The sequence below is a fragment of the Trichosurus vulpecula genome, chromosome 1, assembly GCF_011100635.1.
Source record: "Trichosurus vulpecula isolate mTriVul1 chromosome 1, mTriVul1.pri, whole genome shotgun sequence".
Lineage (NCBI taxonomy): Eukaryota > Metazoa > Chordata > Mammalia > Diprotodontia > Phalangeridae > Trichosurus > Trichosurus vulpecula.
The window spans coordinates 82,843,444-82,861,631 of NC_050573.1; the positions used below are offsets into that span (position 1 = coordinate 82,843,444).

The window sequence follows — 18,188 nt, forward strand, 5'->3', positions numbered from 1 at the left end:
ATTAATTGTGTACTACAGGTGAGAACAACTCTGTCTCAACTTGGGTGAAAAGTTTGGAGTATGCTGCAAAGACACAGTTCCTGAAAAATAGCCTAGCTTCTTTCTCCCAGGTCTGGTATTCTGGCCAATGATTCCCCCTGACTCCTACTTTCTGTGAACTCTTAAATCATAGTAGGCTGTCCTAAGATTCTTTTCTCCCTAGGGCCCCACAAACATACCTGCTGGGCAGCTTTCAGGTTAGACTTGAGCTTCCTCCCATAGCAATGCAAAGGCACCTGGAGGGCGGCTGTCTGGGTGGGCAGTGGTGGCTTGGTCATATTCCTGTTCAGATGTGCACCCCAGCAGTCCAGCTCTGGTGCCTGCTGAGAGGAGACAGAAGAATGCAGGGCTGAAGCCAAAGCAGGGTGGACAGAGAAGGACTTGGTGAGGTGGAACTGCAGAGGAGGTGCTCATCCTGAGGGAGGATAAGCACAGTGTGGAATGGCACCCTGGGAGAGCGGGGGGTGGGGGGGGGCGGACATTACACTCAGAAAAGGCCTGGGTTCAGGTCCCAGCTCTGCCAGTAGTTAGCTCTGCATCCCTGGGGAAATACTGAGCCTTCTCTCTGGGCCTCAGTTTCCCCAAGCAAGGTGGTTGGATGCAATCCACACTGTCTTCTCCAGCTCAAACATCCTGTGAGTCAGTTGCTGAAAAGAGGGATCTTTACATTTGGGAAGCAAGGTCTACGCCCCACATGAAGAAAATGAGAGCCTTAGAAGCTCACCGAAGACTACCATCTCTCTTCCCCTCTCCCTGAGCAGTCACAAAACCCTTCCCCAGGACCAGAGTGACAGAGGAGAAGAGGCATCTAAACCACAGATTTAGGCACTGGTCTCACCCTCCCTATTGCCATACTTAAGGACGAGATGGCCTCTGAGACTGTTTCCAACTCTGAGATTCTGCAATTCTGTTATTCCTCATGTGGGCTTTAGTCACAGCAAAGAACACAAGGAAAGGGAAAGGAAGATGTGACCACGTTTGAAGGTCACCTTTTACCTTTCTGGGCTTCAGGTTCCTTGTCACTACAATTCAATTCAATCAACACTCACTTAAAACAGGCAAACTACTTTAGAGTCCCTCAGTGGCGAGGTGCATGCAGCACTGCTTGGAGGGAGGCTGGCGGCAGGTTGTCACCAATGGTGACCTGCCGAGTAGAGGATGCAGAAAACGACAAGTGAGAGGGGCTGGAACCAGATGGAGGGCCTGACCTGTCCTATCTTGTATCTTCAGAATACTGAAAGACTTAGAGAGAGACTTCCCACCAATCAGGTAAGTTCTTACCTTTATAGAAGGGGGACAAAAACACACTGGATGAAAAAGCACAGACGGATTGCAACCTGTGCTAGTGGAAAGTGTGCCCATAACGTGACTGTGGCTCATTAAAGTATCAGTGATAGCATAGTCCTCCCTAGTTACATCTCAAAGTGGTGTGGGAAGGAACAAATGAGATCCTGAGTGGAAAGGTACTGTGTGAAATATAAAGGTCTACAGAAACGTCAGGAAGACTAAGGTTAGTTAAGGGGGTCTGCAGTAGAGGAAAATGGAACCCCAAGTTAGCTAGCAGCTTGCACTGGAGGGTGGGTAGAGGAGGAGGTTCCTGGGAGACTGTTCAACCAAAGGCACCAGCTAGGCCCCTGCAAAAGCATCAAGACTGAACCAAAGGCCGTGGCCTTTGGACTTTTTGGACCCGAGCATAGACAGGGCAGAAAATGATGAAGTTTAATATTCACCTTGCCACTCTCAGCTCAGCACTCATAGCTTTTCCAAAGCTGAAGGCTTATTTACCTGTGTGTAACCTAGGTGCCAAAACACATGGTGAGCACATTCCTTAAGGTCACCAGCTGGGCCTCCTAACTTTCAAACACAGCCCCCACTCCCAACCCAGCACAGAGCTCAGGGAGAGAAGGAAGGAAGGAGGGAGAGAAGGAAGGAAGGAAGAGAGGAAGGAAGGAAGAGGGGAAGGAAGGAAGGAAGGTAGGAATGAAGGAAGGAAAGGAGGGAGGAAGGGAGGAAGGAAGGGAGGAAGGAAAGGAGGGAGGAAGGGAGAAAGGGAAGGAGGAAGGAAGGAAAGAAGAGAAGGAAGGAAGGAAGGAAAGGAGGGAGGAAGGGAGAAAGGGAAGGAGGAAGGAAGGAAAGAAGAGAAGGAAGGAAGGAAAGAAGGGAAGAAGGAAGGAAAGAAGGGAAGAAGGAAGGGAGGAAGGAAACAAACACTTATTAAGCACCTATGATGTAGTATCAGGCAGTATTAACTAAATGCTTTACTAATATTATCTCATTTGATCCTCATAACAACCCTGGGAGGGAGGTGATATTATGATCCTACTTTATAATTGAGAAAGCTGCGGCAGATAGAGGTTAAGTGACTTGCCAAGGATCACACAGCTAGTAAGTGTCTGAGGCAGGATTTGAACTCAGGTCTTCCTGACTCCAGGCCCAGTGCTCTATCCACTTATGCCACTGAGCTGACCAGATGAGGAGATCAACAGAAGGAACAGATATTTGTCAAGAAATAAATGGAAAAGGAGGAATGCATTTTTTTTCTCCCCGCTGAGTACACACAAATCTTTCACAAACAAATGATCACATACTCAGTGAACTGTACAAAGCCCAGTTTTTGGGACTACAGGGCAAAAAGAAAAAAAAATAACTTCTTAATTTAAATGGCCAGGGCAAGGAGAAAATTCAGAAAACAGACTATTTATTAGGCAAGGAAAGTTAAAAAAAAAACACTTCAAATCAAACCTAATGAGGAGCAGCAGCCTTTGGGTATTCTCGGAGGTAAATTTTTATCGACCAAGGAATAAAAATAAAAAGACCTAAGAACTTAGGAGGAAGCAAACAATTGACCTGAAAAATAAGTGAAATGAAGAATGCTGATGAACCATTAACAACATAATAAAGAGAAAACACAAACTACCAAAATGAGAAAGGAAAAGATGACAAGAGGAATTTTTATTTTTATCATTTTTACTTAAACTAATTCATTAGAGGGCTAAAGTCAAATGGATAGTGATTTGCAAAAGTATAGAATGCCCAAACTGACAACTTCAATAAATCAATTTAAGAGAAAGATATAAGGAAAATCATCAACAAAAAACCTAGCTCTCATATAGTTCTTCAAGGACTTTACAAACATCATATCTAATTGGAATGACATATTTTTGCGGAACTTTGAGTCAAACCAGGAAAGAACTGGGTTTCTATGAAACAATCTGATTTTAAAACCACAAATAATACTGAAAACTAGAGACTCCCTTGATAAATGCTGATGAAAAAAAATGCTAAAAGAAATTTTAGGAACAGATCAAAGGAAAGCATCACTGGCATTCACGCATGCATGCCTTATTTGTTCTAAGTAGTGTTTATACTAAAACTGCTGTGATGGTTCATTATTAAAAAAAAATTAACCTAATTGTTTGGATCGACAGATGCAGAGAAGGCCTTTAATAAAAATCAGCATTCATCACTCAAAATTTAAAAAAAAATGAATAAAGGAATTTTCCCTGATTCTAGTAAAAAGTTACAGCTTAAAACCAAGAGCCAACATTATTCTCAATGGAGAAATATTAGAAGCAAACCTATAAAAAAGCCAGGGGCCAAACAAAGCTGTCACCACTTCTACTCCACATAGAAGTGTCAGCAATTGCAGTGCCACAAAAAAGATATCAGAGAGAGAATTATTGGAAAGAGATGAAAATACTGCTCTTTGTAAACAACACAGCTGCAGAAATTTTAAAAATCCATTATTTTGCATAAGTGGATAAATCGCTAGAGATTTTGCGGGAGAAGTGCACCAAAGGGAATCCTTGGGGAAAAACACAAATAGCTAGCTAGCATTTACGTAGTGTTTGAAGTTTGCAACATGCCGTCCACGTTATCTTATTTGATCTTCACAGTAACCCTACGAAGTGGGTGCTATTATGTTCCCCATTTTACGGATTAGAACTCTGACACTCAGGGTCATACTGCTATTAGGCATCTGAGGGAGAATTTGAACTCTGGTTTTCCCGACTCCCAATTGCAGCTCTGCCAAATCACCTAATTACCTAAAAGGAAGGAAACTAGCCCTTCCGGATTCAGAAGCTGCTATGTAACTTAAATGTAATTTTATATTTGTATTTATCTAACGTAACATTTATTTTACAATTTAAATAAAATTATACGTCACCATCATTTATGTGATTATATAAAACATCCCCTGGCAACAGGCTGAGTCGGCTGGCTTCCCTGAGGACCGACCTAAATTCAGCTGGCTTAGGCTGGTCCTCAGGAAGCAGATCAGTCTGACTAACTAAAAGGCACATCACCCAAAGAACTCTTCAGCCAGGAAGAACCAATGAAACTAAGAAAAATAAAAAAGGAACCAGAATCCCAGGCAGCCCCTCTTAGAATCTCTAAGTTACAGTCCAGACTTTTTTTTCTACCATGTCTCAGAAACCTCTTCATTCTTTATCCCTGAAACTCACACTTTGGAATGTGTGCTCCTTGGGCCTCTCTCTCTGATTGGATGGTTCCTCCCATAATCTCCACTTAATGATAATGATAATAATAACTGGCATTTATACAGCATGTACTACATGCCAGACACTGTGCTAAGAGCTTTACAAATATTATTTCATTTGATTCTCATAAAAACCCTAAGAAGTAGATGCTATTATGACCCCCATTTTACAGTTGAGTAAACTGGGGCAGACAGATGTTAAGTAACTTGCCTAAGGTCATACAGCTAGTAAGTGCCCAAGGCCAGATTTGAACTCATCTTGTAGACTCCAGAATCAGCATTCTATTCACTGCACCCCTGAGCTGCCTGTAAGGTCATCTCTGAGGGTAGCCATGTCTTTGTTCCTTGCCAGGCTGCCTTCCAGACTTTCCATGTTCCAACACCAGGTACTTTCAGAGAGAATTCCCCCCATTTTTTCAGCTTGTATGTTTAATGCATTACATTCAAAAATAAGCTCCTTGAGGGCGGGGGCTATCTTTTTCCTTGTATTTGTATTCCTAGCTCCTGGCACATAGTAAGTGCTTAATAGATGCTTGTTTTCTGATAGTGACAGTGTCAGCATGCTAAGAATCACAATTTTCACATAAGCTTCAACCCTGTCCTCTAAATGTAAAATTCTTGTCCCAGGACCAATGAGTGGATTCAGCTGGAGGAGCTGAGTCATCAACCTCAATATTCTTAACAGAAACAAGTTAGAAGAAGGAAGCTGCAGCTAAATGGAAGGAGGGCTCCACAGTAGTCAGTTGAAAAAGCAAAAAAAGGAACTGTTGGAGAAAGATTTAACCTATGTCCAATGGCAACAAGAATCATTATTTCATAGGACAGTTGGTCATCATATTAGATATTAATTATGAAGAGTATTTGCAAAAAGATGGCCATCAAAATAAATACGACTTATGTGCCAACATAGTTGTTGAGGATTAAGTTGGTTGATCTCTAGTCTCTGCCCGCTCCAATTCATCCTCCACCCCACTTACAAAATGATGCAGGTCTGATCATGTCACTTGTTTGTTTTCGAAGCCCTTCATAACCTGGCCCCTTCCTGCCTTTCCATGCTTATACCTTAACTTCTCTCCACATAGTCTACAATCCAGGGATCCAGGCTTTTGAGACAAGAACTCACTATTTGACAAAAACTGCTGGGAAAACTGGAAAGCAGTTTGGCAAAAACTAGGTATAGACCTCATACCAAGATAAGGTCAAAATGGGTACATGACTTAGACATAAAGGGCAATGCCATAAGCAAATGAGAAGAGCAAGGAATAGTTTACCTGTCAGATCTATGGATAAGGGAAGAACTTATTACCAAACAAGAGCTAGAGAGCATTACAGGATGTAAAATGGGTAATTTTGATTACATTAAATTAAAAAGGTTTTGTACAAACAAAACAAATGCAGCCAAGATTGGAAAGAAAACAGAAAACTGGGGGAAAATTTTTTTTACAGCAAGTATCTCTGATAAAACCCTCATCTCAAATGCATAGAGAACTGGGACAAATTTATAAGAATGCAAGTCATTCCCCAATTGATAAATGGTCAACAGGCAATTCAGAAGAAGCTATCTATACTCATATGAAAAAATGCCCAAAATTACTAGTGATTAGAAAAATGCAGATTAAAATAATTCTGAGTTACCACCTCACACCTATCAGATTGGCTAATATGACAGAAAAGGAAAATGACAAATGTTGGAGAAGATGTGGGAAAATTGGGACGCTAATATACTGCTGGTGGAGTTGTGAACTGATTCAACCATTCTGGAGAGCAGTTTGGAACTATGTCCAAAGGGATATTAAACTGTGCATACCCTTTAATCCAGCAATACTAATACTAGGTCTGTATCCTAAAGAGGTTAACAAAAAAGGGATGGGGGAATCTATTTGTACAAAAACATTTATAGCAGCTCTTTTTGTGGTAGCAAAGAATTGGAAACTAGGGGGATGCCCATCAATTGGGGAATGGCTGAACAAGTTGTGGTACATGATTGTGATGGAATACTATTGTGCTGTAAGAAATGAGGAGCTGAATGCTTTCAGAAAAACCTGAAAAGATTTACATGAACTGATGAAGCCAAGTGAGTAGAACCAGGAGAACATTGTACACAGTAACAGCAATACTGTATAATGATCATCTGTGAATGACTTAGCTATTCCTAGCAATACAAAGATCCAAGATAATTCTGAAGGACCTAGGATGAAAAACACTATCCACCTCCAGAGAAAAGAACTGATGGAATCTGAATGCAGATCAAAGCATACTGTTTTTTAACTTTCTTTTTCTTGTCTGTTTTTCACGACATGACTAATGTAGAAATATGTTTCGCATGACTACACTATGTATAACTTTTATCAAATTGCTTGCCTTCACAATGTTGGGGAGGGGAAGGAGAGTGAGATTAATTAGGGACTCAAAACTGTAAAAACAAAGGTTAAAAACTGTTTTTACATGTAACTGGCAAAAAAAAAAAACAAAATAATCAAACATCCTTTTCTCCTTGATACTCTCTTCTCTCTAGGTTTCTGTGACACTTAAGTCTTGGTTCTCCTCCTACCTCTGTGACTGCTTCTCAGTCTTACCAGTTTTCTTGGATTCAATTATGCAAATGCTTCTCCAATCTATTTATCCAGCTCTAATTTCTCTCCTGATCTCTAGACTCACATCTCCACCTGTCCCTTAGACATCTCAAACGGATGTCCTACAAACATCTTAAACTCAACATGCCTAAAATTGAACTCATTATCTTTCTTCCTAAGCTTTCCTCTCTTTCTAACTTCCTTATTAACATCCAGGACACCACCAGACTCCCAGCTACCCATCGCAGGTATCATCTCGATCTCCTCACTACCACCCCCCTCACACTCCTCTCTCATCTACCGCTAAGTCCTGTCAATTCTACCTTCCTAACATCTCTTTTATCCTGCCCCTTTCTCTCCTCCAGGGGCCATCTCCAGTTGTCCTGATCCATATCTGGCCACTGGACCTAGACGGCTTTGGAGGAGAAAGTGAGGCTGGTGACTTTGCACAGCCCTGACTCCCTTAAATCTAATTCACTTGCAAGTCATGGCATCATCTTCCTGACAGCATGGTCTTTGTCAAGAACAAAGGACAATGAACAACAAGCTCTCCTCCGACACTACCACTTTCATCACCTCACGTCTGGATTACTGTAACAACCTGCTGATTATTGTAATAACCTGTAATAACCTCTCCTTCTAGTCCCTCCCCAATCCAGTCTATCCTTCACTCAGGTGTCAAGGTGGTCTTCTGAAAGCACAGGTCTGACCAAGTCACCCCTCTATAGTATAAATTCCAGTGGTTCTCTATTATCTCCAGGATCAAATATAAGATCTTGCTTGGCTTTAAAAGCCCATCGTAACTTAGTCCCATCCTACCTTTATTTTTTTTTTTTGAGGGTTGTAAGTTTATTATTTAAGTTGAAGAACAGGTTATAAAGGCGGGGGTGCCTAGGGGAGAGAGAAGAAGGGAGGAGACAGGAAGACAAGAGCCTCTCATCTGTGTCTGCTCTAGACGGGGTTGATCCTGATTTCTGAGCCTTGATCCAGGAGACACAACGAAGCACATGATCAGATAAGGTACTGGGGGGGAAAGGTTTAGGAAAACATTGGGTGGGTAGCCAGAGTTACACATCCAACCAGAGGTGGGGGCTGGGATTCTCCCTTGATCAGCAGCACTGCTTCCTTTTAGGAACTGAAGCACAGGGATATGTTCCATCCCACTTATGCCAGCTCTTATAAAACATTCTTGTAGTTAAAGTCCTTGTGCTAAAGAATCTTTTCATCGCCTCTCTAACTTCTTGTGCTTAGCTTCTAGTTTCTTTAAATATGCACCCACCTTGTAAGCTGCCTGCTCCAGGGCTGCTGCTTGCTCCTCAATTAAAGTGATCTGATCCAGATAAGGCTGAAGTGCTGCATATTTCTGGTTTAAGACCTTTAGGTTTCTACTTTTCTACATACTTCAAGCTAGTCAGTTTGTTCATATTTTCCAGAAGTTTATAGTCTTCACTGGTGGCTGTCAGCTCGCCTGTCAGGTACATGTGGCCATTTTGGAGCACATGTCCTGGCACAGCCTGTGATATCCGCCTTGGCAGGCTCCATAGCCACCTTGGCTATCTCCACCATGGCATCATCTAGGATGAGAGGAGGGAAGGATGAGGATCGGGGAGAAGGGAAAAGAGAGTAGGGAGAGGGCAGAGGAGGGGAGGGGTGGGATGGGGAGAAAAGGCTTCGGTATTCTTTAAACTTCACTGCTTGCCATGCAGGAGGGTGACTCTGGTCTCTGATCCAGTGACACTGGTCTCCTTGTGTTTCTCACACAAGACATTCCACCCCCTACCTCTGTGTATTTATTTACACTAGCTGTCCTCCCATACTGAAAATGCTCTCCCTCCTAACTTCCCTTAAATCTCAGCTAAAATCTGACCTCCTTAAAGAAGCCTTTCCTGAGCCCCCTTAAAGCTTGTGCCTTCCCTCCAAGATCATCCCTAGTTTAACCTACATAGATCTTATTTTTACATGGTTGTTTGTCTGCTATCTCTCCCATTAGAATGTGAGCTCCCTGGGGACAGGGGCTCCTTTTGCCTTTCTTTTTATCACACAGTAAAGCACTTACTTGGGCTTACTTTGGTAGAGGCTTAAATCAAGCAACTGATAAGTAGACATTTTATTAAGTGCCTACTATGTGCCAGACACTGTGCAAAGCTGTGGGGATACAAAAAGAGGCAGAAGATAGTCCCTGCCCTCAAGGAGCTTACAATCTAATGGGGGAGACAACACGCAAACAAATAATATATAAAGCAAACTATGTGTAGGATAAATGGGAAAAAATTACCAGAAGGAAGGTACCAATATGAAGAAGGTTGTAGAAAGCTTCGTGTAGAAGGTAGGATTTTCAGCTGGGACGTAGAGGAAGCCAGGGAGATCAGTAATAGACTTTAATAAAGGCTCAACTGCCTGGACTGATCAGTATGAGTAGGCTACAGCATATAACCAATGAGGAACTTCAGATTAACTCAAAGAATTGTAGGATAGAAAGAAACAAGGTGGTGATGTGTCAAGAGCAAGGGACTTCGTGTGCACCAGCAAAATGTTCCACTGAGGTTCCTTGTGAGTTAAACCAGCAAACTGGGTGGAGACCCATAATAAATTTATGGGAGGATGTGGACAACACCTGCACAGGATAGGCAAGCATGGACAGGACAGAATCTTCCCTTTGGGAGCAATCTTCCAAACTGATAAAATCACAGGTGCATTTGGTATATAAAATATATTTATGTGTACACACACACACACACACACACACACACACACACACACACATTTTCAATATAGCTACAATTCATAAACCAATTATATAACTTATATACGTATACATACCTATATATGTGTATCTATATAAACAATGGTTACTAACATAAATCACAGCAACCATTAAAGTCTCTCTCTGCTATCTCTGATGAAGAGATCCTTCATAACCAAAAGCTGTAGCAGCTGAGCATGAGAATGACAGGTTCTACTGAGCTTGGAAGGCATTCCAATCTGACACGGGGATAGACCGCATACCTGCAGTTAGAGGGGCTGCAGAAGACCAGGTTGTTTGCAGTGACTAGTATTTTGGCAAGGAACTTCACAAAGACCAGCAATTATGTTACAGAGGGTTTTAATCTGTGTGTAAAATACTCACATTCACCAAATTGGGGAACCCTGAAGTATCCAAGTATAAATCATATATGGTTCGTGTATTTAGGAGCAGTTAGGTAGCACAGTGAATAGAGTGCCAGGCCTGGAGTTAGGAACACTTGAGCTTAAACCTGCCCTCAGAAACTTTTTAGATGTGTGACCCTTGGCAGGTCATTCAACCTGTGTTTGCCTTTAGTCTCCTCTTCTGTAAAACAGGGATAAACAATGGCCTCTTCCACGAAGGGCTGTTATGAGGATCAAATGAAATAACTGTAAAGCATTTAGCACAGTGGCACACTGTAAGAGCTATGTAAGTGTTAGCTATTGTCACTATCATCATTATTTTATTATTGTTGTTGTTAAATTTACTTTACATTTAACCAAAATGTAACTTAATTCCATTAATTTTTTTTTGAAAGTTTTGAAAAAATTTTCATGTTGAGCATGTCAGGTAAAAGCCTAACACACTGTTTATTGGAAATAATTTCAATTTATGAGGGAAATACACTGTTTTAAAGGTCAAATGATAGGAACACAGTTCACAAAGGAGGAGAGAAACATGGAAGTTACCACTTGAGACAACCTGTAGTTTCCCAGTAATCAAAGAAAGGCAAATGAAAACTCTGGGGCACCACCTCACATCCAGCCATTTGGCAAAAATGAATAAAAATAATAAAGCCAAGCATCAGTGGCCTCTATAAAAATAGGCATGCTCACACATGATGGCCTTGCAACCTGGTGTAGTCTCTTTGGAGAGCAAGCTGGCAATACACCCTAAGAGGTTGTGAACCTATTTCCTTTGTTACAGTAATCTCATTGTTGGAAACGTACCCTAAGGAAGTCAAAAGAGACAGAACTATTTGTACAAAGATATGGATTTTTTTAGCTGCACCCTTTCTGAAAACAAAAACCTGTTAACCTAAAAGCAGAACTAGGACTACAGTGTACACAGGAATAGTAACTATTATGTGTATGGTAGAAATAAACATTTATACATACTATACCCGTGATATGTATATTTGCATATAAATGTTAAGGTTTGTAAAGTGATTTATATATGCTGTCTTATTTGACTGATAAAGAATTCTACCCTGCCCCCATCATGCCAACCTCCCAAAAAGTACCTTAGTCAAATTGGTTCATAGGTAGGATTACCCGAAATCAAAACTTAAGACACATCCCCAAACTTGGTCATAACTTATTAAGATTGCCCCCATATTATACTATCAAATACTGGTCTGGCTGCTCAAACTGACCACCTTCCTCATAGGTAAAAATTTTCTAACATTCAGAGAACAAACAGCAATCAAATTATTACAAAAATTGGCTCTAAGTATATACATAAGTACAGTGTACAGTTATCGAGACTATAAACTGGGATTTTGAAAGAGTTACTAAGATAAAATTGTTATTTGTCCATTAAAGCATATTTCTAATTATAAATAGCTTAAGATTTAATGTTCATATGTTCATTTTTCCTGTAAAGTTACATAAGCTCATAACATTCTTGCTTCCAGAATCTATAGTTCCATCAGTGTGGTTTCTCCCTTCCTGTAAATGGTCTATGACAGTCGTTGCGGTCCTATGGCCAACCTGGGGATGAGCCCCTCTTGAACGTAACCAGGGTTGGTCTTTGAATGATAAGATATGTTGTCATTACTGGGTCTATACCTGAAGTCTCTTCAGCTTGGTCAGACCTGTTGTCAAAACCTATACTTTTCTGAAAGCCTTTAAAATCCCATTATCACCTCTATGTCATGAGGCATCAAAGTAGCATTTTGTTAGAGGAAATTCATCATTTAAAAAGAAACAGAACAGATTGTTAGAACTAGAAGGCTTATCAATCTAGACCTGGAAGAGACCTCAGACCCATCTAATCTAACTCTCTAACATATAAGGAAACTGAAGCCTAGGAACTTCACTTGAGGGTCTTAAAGATCATCTAAGCCAAACCACTCACTTGACAGAAGATCCTTATGCACAGTCACTAATGATGGAGCCTGGACAAGGACCCTTGTCTACTGACTTCCCGTTCAATACTCTTTCCACTGTCTTATGATGAGGAGTATCCCATCCCCTTTAATTAGAAACCCTTTCTTTGGTAATAGCAAGTTTGATCAAGTTTCTATAAGAAAATTAAGACTTAGTCACTACAGCTCTAGGCCCCTTCTGTTTACCTGCTCAGCAGCTGCGTCCTTCTGGCCTGAGTTGCTGGGTTGTGGAAGGCCTGCTGACTCCTGACCCCTCCTTAGGGCTCGGTATTCTCGATAGAGTTCTGGTTGGGAGAGAAGGGGGAGTCAGGGTCTTGGCACAAAAGGAAGGAAAGACTGAAACCCAATAAAAGCCAGATCTACTCAGCAGCCCAAAGGACCTTCCAGCTATCAAATATTACAACTTGATACCTGGCTGTCCCAGATTTTGTCCACTCCATCAGTGTTGTAGCTCCTAATGTCCAACCGTACAGCTTGTGGCTTCATTCCTGCCATATACTTTGATCCTATCTAGCCTAGGATAGCCTCTTCCCCATCCCCTAAAACAAGGTGTTCTTGGCTGCTGCTGCTTCCCAAGAAACCAAGGTTCTCTGATCCAAAGCCAGGTGTCACCTAAAACATAAACATTTGCTTCCTCCTCTCCCTTCCTCTCTATGAAAGCATTTTGAGTTGGCTATCTAAAGGGCACAGACAATTTTACTAGAGTAAGAGAACCTTGGGGTCCATGCCACATAAACACCACATGAACAGATGGGGTAGTCTCGCTTTACTCAATTCAGTGCAGAAGAGTTCCACGCAGATCAGACTTCAGAATTACCAGTTCTGTGACCTAACTTATCCTTACTGCTCTATACCTAGTACAAGAATAATGCTCTTTCTGTCATCTCCTTGTCATTGAGCTCCAGGTCTATTTGTCAATCTTACATTAAAACTGTTCTCCTAAGTCACCTGAATGCCAACCCAGCAGCACCTCTTGATTCAGCCCAATAAATTTCACCGAAGTAGATTTCTCCTTCACTGGGTACCCAGTCTCCTGCTCAGCAAATCCCTGAACTAATGTTCTAAAGCTTTCTCATGTTGTTTGAACTCAGTCTTTCTTCATGACTCTTACCACCCAACATCACCAGTTCACCCAAATGGCAAGAAAAGAGGCTCACATCTACCTCTTCCAGGATCCATCTTCCCAAACTGGTATAAGACATTGGCCTACCTACAATCAACTTACTTTTCAATGGCTCTGGCTCCCAGTCAGGTTGTGGTTATGCTTACTCCACACACAATTCTCAGAGGAATTTTTTTTTTTTAAAGATTGCGATTTAGGCAGTAGATAGGGCACTGGCCCTGAAGTCTGGAGGACCTGACTTCAAATCAGGCCTCAGACACTTACTAGCTATGTGAACTTAGGCGAGTCACTTAACCCCAATTGCCTCTCCTACCCTCCCCCCACCCCAAAAGACTGGGTTCTCCCTGTGTTGCCCACCCTGAAAGCACAGTGGCTATTCATGGGGCCAGTTCACACTCCTGATCAGCAGAGAAGTTTTAACCTACTCTATTTCTGACCTGTGCTGGTTCACATTGGAGGATGTTTTTTGCCATACACTCACCTTTCATTTCCTCTGGTGCTGACTCCACATCATTCTGTAAGAGACAGTTCTTGATTAGTTCACTGTAATACAATAAAATCAATAATTTATTAAGTTCCTGGGAAGAAACAAAGACATGGTCTGTGTGTAAAGGAAGCTTATAGTATTGGTAGGGGGATAAGACATCAACAGAAATAATCATAAGCGACAGTTGTACTTAGTTATTAATAACTGTGTGTAATGTACTTGTTCTGGACCCCTTGTGGAAGAGTTCTGGGGAAAAGCTCTGCTTATAGGCCAATGCCCCTAGTAGAAACTTACTGAGGCTCTCTTTCATATGTACACTCTAGTCTTTTTACTTAACAGGGCATTTGTTTACTCACTTGTTTCGTTGAACTTCTAATAACTAGTTAGGACGTATTCTGTGAGGCCAGAGTAGAAAGGCTGTTATGTGGGGTCTAGGAGAGTTTGACAGAGAAGGTGGCATGACACAGTTTTTAAAGGCTAGATCAGAATTCAACAGGTAAAGAGGACAGTGTGTGCTTGGATTTCTAAGCCACTGTTCACAGTGGTGGAGGTGGACATGATGTGGTACAACCAGACAGAAAGATGGAACATGTTCTCACCTCATAGGATTGAGAGCTGAAAGATACCTTAGAGACTCCCTAGTCCATTTTACAGCTATGAAGACAGAGGCCCAGTGTGAGGAAAGCACTGGTTACAAAGTTGGAGATCTCCTTTCTGATTTAAAATCTCAGCTCTTGCCATTTGCAATGCAATCTCAGATATGAAACCTGAGTGAGATGAAGAGTCAAAAATAATCTCAAGGTTAAAAACATGATGGGTGGCACTGTGGTGAAGTCAGAAGGATAGCGTTTACAGAGGGAACATAATGAGCTTGGTTTTGGGATCAGTGTTTCAGGACAGAGGTCAGGATTCAAGACCCTTAGATTTAGGAATTAAGAGGCCACAAGTGACTTAAAGAGAAGTTTCAGAAGAGTGGCAAGAAGAGAAACCAAGAGTAAGTACAAAATGGAGGCATCAGTCTGGATGGCTCTTATAAAAAACTTTAACAGGCAAAGGACTGATTAGACAGTACTTGGAGGAACTAGAAGAGTCAAGGGAAGTTGAAGCATCTCTGGAGGCAGATGGGATGAAGCATCACTTCTTTTTGAATATTTTCCTCAGCACTCTATCTGTGCCTGGGCAGAGCCCTGGTCCCTGTAGTAGTCCAAGGTTCCTATTCTCTAGACTACCCTAAGAAAATCACCAAGAGAGGGTATGGGGGAAGGGTAAACTCATGCAGCTCATTTCATTTCATCATCAGCTGATGCTGACAGCTCCCACTGCATGTGGTGTACTTGTTCTAGGCCTTTTGAGGAAAAGTCATGCTCACAGGCCAGTGCCCCTAATAAAAATGTATTGATGATCTCTTTCATACCCATAGTTCAGCCCTTCTATCTAACAGGACATTTGTTTATTCATTTGTTGAGCTAATTACTGCATTAATTGTATTGCCATCTTTTCCTCAAAGGTTGATATGCAACAGGGGAAGCCTTTTGTAAAATTAAAAATTTTATTACTTAATCATCAACAAACATAAACATTCCATATAGAAATAACAAAAAAGGGCCATATAAGAAACCACAGACTTGTTAGTTTTTAAAAAGTATACATTAAATTTGATCCAATGGTGACACAATTGCCCGGTGTGTCCATTTCTGAACTTTTTTGTCTTCTACCTTTTAAATGTTCTATTGACGCTTATTTTATTTTTGCATTTCTATCATTATAAGGAAGCCTTTCTTAGCCTATAGCCCTCAGGAAGCTTGAAACTTGGCTCAATTGAGCTAAACAGAGTGACTGACACAACACCACATGTACTGAATGAAGTGAATGTTCATTAAAACCCTATTAAGCTAAATTTGGCCTAACAATTAACACCAGCCAGCACCATACCATCCATGCATAGAACCATCGGTTACAGCAAATGGAGAAGTTTGGAATGCTGTGGATAAGTCCACTTACCTTGGTAGTGTACTTTCCAGGGATGTACACATTGACAATGAGGTTGCCGCACGCATTGCCAGAGCTACCTCACAAACTGAAGGTCTACAGAGCCAGTGTGCTGACCTCATTGTTCGTCTGGACCGTATACTAGTGTCATGCCAGGAAACTGATCGCTTACATTTGAATTGTCTCAGGAAGATTCTGAAGATCACCTGGCAGGATAAGGTACCAGACACTGGAGGTTCTCCTTGAACTAAAACTGCCAAGTAAGCACAGAGCACAGCTCCAAAGGGTTGGCCATGGTATTCAAATGCCAAACATATGCTTGCCTAAAATTCTGTTTTATAGAGGACTCACACAAGGCAAGCATTCACATGGTGATCAGAAGAATCGATATAAGGATATTCTCAAGGTCTCTCTAAAGAATTCTGGAATTGATTATGGGACGTGGGAGACACTGGCACAAGACCACCCAACATGGTGTGCCCTCACCAGAGAAGGTGCTGTGTTTTATGAGCAAAGCAGAACTGAAGTAGCTCAAAAGAAACATGAGATCCAAAAATTTAGAGAATCCGCCCCAAATGTTCACTTGGACTATTTGGGCCCAACTCGTGGTAGAACATTCTGAGCTCGTATTGGTCTCATCAGCCACAGGTGGAAACACTGTAACTTGACTCTAATATAGTGATGTCATTTTGGTCCTCTTCAAGAAGGAAGGACAACCAATTGAGTACCTACATGGAACTCTGCTTGGTGCCGTGGATACAAAAATTTTAAAAACACACGTTCCTGACCTCAGAGTCTATTAATCTAATGGGGACACATGGCATGTTATATAATTAAGTATATATAAACAGAGTATGATAGGATCAAGGGAAATCTGAAGAGGGAATGAACATTTTCACTTGGTCCTAGATATAGATGTGTGTGCCAGAGAACACAAACAGGGGCATTCAAACTGCTGAAAGTGGCATCAGGTCTAAAGGCACTCTTCCAACCCTACTGCTATAGATGAGAAAACTTCTATACCTTGTTGGGTTTCCTTTTATGTTCCTGAAGGAATGCCATCTCCCAGGCCTTCAGAAGGGCCCTCACCTCCTGGCACCGCTCCATGGCTAGCCTAGAAGCTGTGGAAGCAGAGGAAAAACCACCCGAAGATCAGGCTAGGCCCATCAGACATTACTAACAATAAAAACAAATATTTAGATAGTACTCTAAGATTTAGACCACCATCTTCACAAAAATTCAGTGAGGAAAGGCATGTAAGTAAATTCCGGTTGTACAGATGGGGGAACTGAGGCTCAGACAAGTTTAGTCACTTTCCTAGGGTCACTGGAGCTAACTCAAAACCAGGTTGTCTTCCTGCTTGGCAAGGCCAGCCCTCATCTCAAGACAGGAGGTTCCTAGGTGGCTCAGTGAATCATGGCTGATGGGCCTGGATTTTGTAAGACTTGAGTTCAAATTCAGCCTCAGATATTCCCTAGCTGTGTGACTCTGGGCAAGCCTACCTCAGCTTCCCCTAAAATGAGAATAATAGCACCTACCTCCCAGGGTTGTTGTGAGAATCAAATAAAATAATATTTGTAAAAGCACTTAGCACAGTGCCTGGTACATAGTAGGAGCTTAATAGACGATTGTTCCCTTCTTCCTTCCTTCCTTCCCTTTCTCTTGGTGTCTTGGGCAGGGATTGCTCAGACTGCCGCAACCCAAGTTACTCTCCAAGGAGAGGTCCCTTCTCATCCCCGGGTGCAAGGGGGACGGGGATACTTGCAGCCAGAGGTCATATGCCGCTCCACCTCTGGATAGCCCCAAGGTGGGTCTGGGTCGTGGGGGTCGGAGCCAAGCCTCCAGAGGCTACCAAGGGCAGAACCTCTCGGGACAAATCGAGGGGTAGGGGGCGACTCCTCGTGCAACTGATGCCAGAAACGGTTTGATCCCGCGCTTCCAAAGATCTCTAAGCAATTTGTAATCCAGGGACCCTCAGGATCCTTCCCTCCATTCCACCCATCCCAGGAGTCTGAGATTGGCCGTTCTGCCCCGCTTTGGATAAGGCAGAAGCGGGAAGGTGAGGCAGGAGCGCAAAGGCTGTTCCCCCCCGCCAACCCCTCAACCCGGGCCGTCTAGAGCTGCCCCGCGCCCCCTGGAGCCCCAGACACTCACGGACAGACCGCACACCGCCTGCTCCTCTACTCCGCACCAGCCACGGGAACGCGGGAACTCTAAACCCTCCCCCGACAGAACTAGTCAATCTCCCGCTCTAGGCATAGAGGCTGTGCGACCTCATCCAATCCTCGAACGCACCACAACAGCAGGGGCGGGGCGACATGTGCGTAATCGGTAGAGGAGCAGAATCAACCAATCCCGGAGG

General features: G+C 42.4%; 1 protein-coding gene across 1 annotated transcript in view; it reads right to left on the reverse strand.

Moving 5' to 3' along the window:
* The window catches only part of RECQL4 (RecQ like helicase 4), a 40,745-nt gene extending 22,706 nt beyond the window's left edge, over positions 1-18,039 (reverse strand). The window contains exons 1-5 of the mRNA XM_036751074.1: positions 17,981-18,039; positions 16,850-16,947; positions 13,832-13,865; positions 12,414-12,511; positions 215-362 (exon numbers count right to left, since the gene is read on the reverse strand). Of these exons, the coding sequence (XP_036606969.1) occupies positions 215-362; positions 12,414-12,511; positions 13,832-13,865; positions 16,850-16,933 (364 nt within the window). The 5' untranslated portion in view covers positions 16,934-16,947; positions 17,981-18,039. The remainder of the gene's footprint in view (positions 1-214; positions 363-12,413; positions 12,512-13,831; positions 13,866-16,849; positions 16,948-17,980) is intronic.
* Positions 18,040-18,188: the final 149 nt, after the last annotated feature.